The sequence below is a fragment of the Mobula birostris genome, chromosome 4 (assembly GCF_030028105.1).
Source record: "Mobula birostris isolate sMobBir1 chromosome 4, sMobBir1.hap1, whole genome shotgun sequence".
Classification (NCBI taxonomy): Eukaryota; Metazoa; Chordata; class Chondrichthyes; order Myliobatiformes; family Myliobatidae; genus Mobula; species Mobula birostris.
The window spans coordinates 13753872-13759871 of NC_092373.1; the positions used below are offsets into that span (position 1 = coordinate 13753872).

Below are 6000 nucleotides of genomic sequence, written 5' to 3' on the forward strand. Positions count from 1 at the left end.
TCGTGGGATTGAGTTTAGGAGCCGAGAGGTAATGTTGCAGCTATATAGGACCCTGGTCAGACCCCACTTGGAGTACTGTGCTCAGTTCTGGTCGCCTCACTACAGGAAGGATGTGGAAACTATAGAAAGGGTGCAGAGGAGATTTACAAAGATGTTGCCTGGATTGGGGAGCATGCCTTATGAAAATAGGTTGAGTGAGCTCGGTGTTTTCTCCTTGGAGTGACGGAGGATGAGAGGTGACCTGATAGAGGTGCATAAGATGATGAGAGATATTGATCAAGTGGATAATGAGAGGCTGTTTTCCAAGGCTGAGATGGCCAGCATGAGAGGGCACAGTTTTAAGATACTTGGAAGTAGGTACAGAGGAGATGTCAGGGATAAGTTTTTTGCGCAGAGAGTGGTGAGTGTGTGGAATGTGCTGCCAGCAACGGAGGTGGAGGCAGATATAATACGGTCTTTTAAGAGGCTCCTGGACATGTACATGGAGCTCAGAAAAATAGAGGGCTATGGGTAAACCTAGGTAATTTCTGAGGTAAGTGCATGTTCGGCACAGCTTTGTGGGCCAAAGGGCCTGTATTGTGCTGTAGGTTTTCTATGTTTCTGTGTTTTTCTATGTTTCTATAAAATATAGCCACTGTTGTGCCTTCTTTGTAGCTGTATCGATATGTTGGATGCAGGATAGATCATAGTTGTTCAAATTGCTCGATCTTTCCACTTCTAATCCCTCAATGAGGACTGGTGTGTGGTGCCTTGTCCTACCCTTTCTGAAGTCCACAATCTCTTCCTTGGTCTTACTGACGTTGAGTGCCAGGTCGTTGCTGCAGCACCACTCAACTAGCTGGTATACGTTGCTCCTCTGCGCCTTCCTGTCACCATCTGAAATTCAGCCAACAATAGTTGTATTGTCAACAAATTTAGAGGCGGCACTTGAGCTGTGCCTGGCCACACTGTCAAAGGTGTAGAGAGAGTAGAGCAGTTGACTAAGTGCACATGCTAGCATGTGCCAGTATTGCCAGTGACACGGAGATCCACAAATGTTGCCTGTTTCTCAAAGTATTTTCTGCCTTTGAAATCTCCATGTTTATGTGCAGGGGAGAATAAAGTTAATTAAAGTCAAAAATCAAAGTAAAACTTTTTGTTAAAGTACATACTGTATACTGTATGTCTCTCTATACTACAATGTAACTCATTTTCTCATCCAGGAAAATTTTAAAAATGCAATAGAATTTAAACTGTACATAAACAAAAACTAACTAACAACCAATGTGCAAACAAAGACAAATAAAATCTCAAAGTAAAATTTATTTTCGAAGTACATACATGTCACCACATACAACTCTGGGATTTTTTTTCTGTGGACATACTTAACAAATCTATAGAACAGTAACTGTGAACAGGATCAATGGACAACAAACTATGCAATGCAGATACAAATAAATAGTAGTAAACAATGTTACATACCCTGTTACTGGGTTGCCAAACCAGCAAAAATGGAACGCTCGTTGGAATCTGTGATTACTAGGAACTACTAAAGTTTTATTAAAGAAATAAGTAATACAGTGCACTAATCACAAGGATATAAATGTAACAGGTTAGCAATGATAATACACACATATACACAGAAATAGAGTAATAGGAATCAACCAAGCTCTATTGCAGTCTAGGGGTAAAATGATCAGTCTTAAGTGAAGCAGAGTTCAGTTCAGTTTAGTGCAGTTCCAAGTAATCGCTGTTGTTGTATCGATGGAGAGAGAGAGAGAGAGAGTGCGAGAGATGCAGTTGGTTTTGGGCAGACCTTTTGATGTCTTCTGATCCTGCTGTGGTCACCGACTGTGACCCTTCCGTTCCGGATGCGATCGTTCTTCCACGGTGAACCCGGCACCCAGGCAAGGGCGAACACACACCCCAGGTTCCCACTGATCGTAGCTTTACACCCTGGGAGCCTCTGACCGATATCCACGAACCGGTCCTACAAACTCCCACCAACTTGTTGGGGCACACTGCTCTTTCCAGGGTCTTGTGACCTCCGTGCCTTAGTAAACCTGCTCTTTTTATCCCCCTGCTGGGCTATCACCTGTCCATCAAACTTCAAACAGTTCAGGTTCAAAGCAAACGGTTTGTCAATATCTGAATTGTGTTTCCTTCTAGTTAATCTCTCTCTTCTCTCTTATTAGCATTTTGAATGTTTGTCCATTGTCTTCCGTTATCTCTCTCATTAGCATCATCTATCCAGTAGCTCTGCTTGGTGTCACACATGACAATAACGAGTATGAAATAAAAAGATACAAGAATCCTTAAATGAGTGTAATTAGCCCCTTTTGTTCAAGAGACTGATAGTTGAGGGGCAGTAACTGTTCTTGAACCTGGTGGTGCGAGTCCTGAGGCACATGTACCTTCTACCTGAAGCTGCTTTTCTACAGCAACGATTCATGAAAATGCGCTCAATAGTTGGGAGGCCTTTACAGTGATGTACTGGGCCAAATCCACTACCTTCTACAATTTTCCACTCAAAGGCATTGGTGTTCTCATAGCAGGCCGTAATGCAGCCAGTCAGCACACCTTCCACCACACATCTATAGAAGTTTGCAATGGTTTTTGATGAGTTACTGATTCTATTCAGTCTCCTGAGGAAGTAGAGGTGCTGTCATGCTTTCTTCGCAATTATATTTATATGATGGGTCCAGGACAGATGCCCTGAGATAGTGACATGCAGGAATTTGAAAATAAATCATACAAATAAGCAGAAAAAGAAAATAAGTATGAGTTTTAAATTCCTGCAAGTGAGTCCATAGGTTGTGGAATCAGTTCAGCGCAGAGGTGAGTGAAGTTAACCACACTGGTTCAGGAGGCTGATGGCTGAAGGGTAATATCTGTTCCTGATGCTGGTGGTGTGGGATCTATTGGCAGCAGCGAGAAGACAGCATGGCCTGGATGGTGTGGGTCCTTGATGATGGATGCTGCTTTCTCGTGGCAGCACTCCTCGTAAATGTGCTCAGTGTTGGGAGTGTATTGCCTGTGAATTGAATTGAATTGACTTTATTATTTACATCCTTCATATACATGAGGAGTGAAAATCTTTACGTTACGTCTCCGTCTAAATGTGCAATTTATAGTAATTTATAATATGTTCAAGGAATCTGTTAGTCTTGCGAAACCATGGATCTGCGCCTGGAAAGTCTTCACTCTCCAGGGCGCAGGCCTAAGCAAGGTTGTATGGAAGACTGGCAGTTGCCCATACTGCAAGTCTCCCTTCTCCACGACACCGATGTTGTCCAAGGGAAGGGCAAGGGCTTATACAGCTTGGCACCAGTGTCATCGCAGAGCATTGTGTAGTTAAGTGCCTTGCTCAAGGACACAACATACTGCCTTGGCTGGGGCTCGAACTCACGACCTTCAGATCGCTAGTGGAATGCCTTAACCACTTGGCCACGTGCCCCCACAATAAATATTAACTATCCCGTTATACATAATAAATATTATGTATAGCAGGATAATCAATAAAACAGAAATACAGTTGCATCAGCATGAATTAGTGACGGATTAGGCATTGTTTTTTCTCTACCATACCATGATGCAACCAGTTTGGATACTGTTCACTGTACATCTATAGAAGTTTGTCAAAACTTTTTGATGACATCTGTTTTAGGTGATTCTGTTTTTGTTCTTGCCTCCAGCGGCCTGGTGCTCTGTCGATCCCCGTCTGTGCCTTCCAAGGAATGGTGTCGCTGCACGCCCCATCCACCGGCAAGACCCTCTCGCTGTCCACGTATGAAATCAGTGGCGAGGGCCAGAAGATCACGCCGGTGGCCAAGAAGGTGGAGGTGTACCGTTCAAAGAGTGTGGGCCATGAGCCCAGCAGTGAGGAGTCACCGGGGAACCTCGCTGACACCAACGTCAAGATCCACCTGGAAGTCCTGGAGATCTGTGAGAATGAGGAAGCACTGGACACTGTCTCCATCATCAGCAACATCAGCCAGTCCTCTGCCCACGCCCGCTCGCCCTCCCTGCGCTACTCCCGCCGGGAGAACCGCTTCATCTCCGTTGACCTGGCAGAGTCGGCCTCGTACTCGTTGCTCATCCCCACCAACCACTCCGGCAGTGATATCAACATCTCCATCCCAGACACTGTGGAGGCCCACCGGCAGAACAGCCACAAGCAGCACCAGGAGCCATCCGGCTACCGGGAAGAGATACAGCTCTTGAATGAGGCTTACAGAAAGAGGGAGGAAGACTCTAAGACCTGCTGATTTTTGCAGGGCCAGTGTTGCCTGGATGCCATTTGCAACAGGATGTGGGCACGTGTTCACCTCAGAGCCCTGAGAAGGTTCAGCCACTGACGACCGTCTGAGTTGACTTTGCTCCATCAACATGCCCTTTCCCATATCCATGAATAAGTCAAAAGTTGAATTTATTTCATGTGCACAAGCATATCTGAGTAGAAGTACTCTGATCACAGCAGTTTAGCAACACTGTGTATTATTCATTTAGAGATACATCACTAGAACAGGCATTTCTGGCCCAATTAGCCCATACTGGCCGATTACACCCATGTGACTAATTAACTGTATGTCTTTGAGATGGGGGAGGAAACCAGAGCACCCAGAGGAAACCCACACGGTCACGGGGAGAACGCACAAACTCCTTACAGGCAGCTTGGAGGAATTGAACTTCGATCATTGGCTCTGTAAACCGATGAGCTAACCGATACACTACCATGCTGCCCACCAAAATAGACTTTTTTTCTTCTAATTAGACACTAAAACACCAGACACTAGAATACAACAGCAAAGTACAGGCCCTCCGGCCCTTGATGTTTTGCCGACCCATGTATTCCTTAAAAAAAAGTACTAAACCCACACTACCCCTTAACCCTCTGCTTTTCTTTCATCCATGTGCCTGTCCAAGAGGCTCTTAAATATCCCTAATGTTTTAGCCTCCACCACCATCCCTGGCAAGTTATTCCAAGCACCCACAACCTTCTGTGTAAAAAACTTACCCCAATATCTCCCGTAAACTTCCCTCCCTTAACTTTGTACATATGCCCTCTGGTATTTGCTATTCGTGCCCTGGGAAACGGGTACTGGCTATCCACCCTATCTATGCCTCTCATAATCTTGTAGACCTCAATCAAGTCCCCTCTCATCCTTCTACGCTCCAAAGAGAGGAGTCTCAGCTCTGCTGACCTTGCCTCATAAGACTTGTTTTCCAATCCAGGCAACATCCTGGTAAATCTCCTCTGCACCCTCTCCATAGCTTCCACATCCTTCCTATAATGAGGTGACCAGAACTGAATACAATACTCTTAAGTGTGGTCTCACCAGAGATTTGTAGAGTTGCAACATGACCTCTCTACTCTTGAACTCAATCCCCCTGTTAATGAAGCCCAGCATCCCATAGGCCTTCTTTTGTGTTCTTTCTTGTGAAAATTGTGCTGAATTTAAGTCTCTTTTTTTCTTGTAGATGCTGCTTATCTGATGCGTGTCTGTGATGTTGCTGCAAGATTTTCATTGCACCCATGCATACACATACTCCTGCACATGTGACAACAAACTCCACTTTGACTTTGGTAATATATATGCAACTTAATTGCAACAGCATCATAGGCATATCTCTTCTTTCTCTTAAACCCATCACCCCTGCAAGGGTATAGGTCACCAACAGAGGCTCCCCAGAGTTCTCTGTCCTGGGCCAGTCTTTCAAAGATCCTTTCTCTCCCAGGGATGAGGTCTTTGGAGCTTCTGTTGTCATTTCTGTAGCACTGGGTTTTTATGGGATGGGGTTGCTAGCCTCATGCCTAATCCTCCTGCTTTTACAGCCAGGCTTGGGACCATCCATGCCATAGTTATTACATCCATATAGCATCAGAAAAAGAACATTCACAAGAAAATTATAAATTAACATACATTATACACAATCACAAGAAAGAGCAAAATCGGAACAAGATAAAACAAAACCCATTGTAGTTCAGTGTGTCACAATGTTGCTGTAGCAAGGTAGTGA

The 6000-nt window shown here is 44.6% G+C and overlaps 1 protein-coding gene across 1 annotated transcript in view; it reads left to right on the forward strand.

Annotated features, from left to right (window-relative positions):
- The window catches only part of LOC140196998 (probable G-protein coupled receptor 149), an 84990-nt gene extending 80743 nt beyond the window's left edge, over positions 1-4247 (forward strand). Inside the window, exon 4 of the mRNA XM_072256929.1 lies at positions 3675-4247. Coding sequence (XP_072113030.1) covers positions 3675-4247 — 573 coding nt within the window. The remainder of the gene's footprint in view (positions 1-3674) is intronic.
- The last annotated feature ends 1753 nt before the right edge of the window (positions 4248-6000 follow it).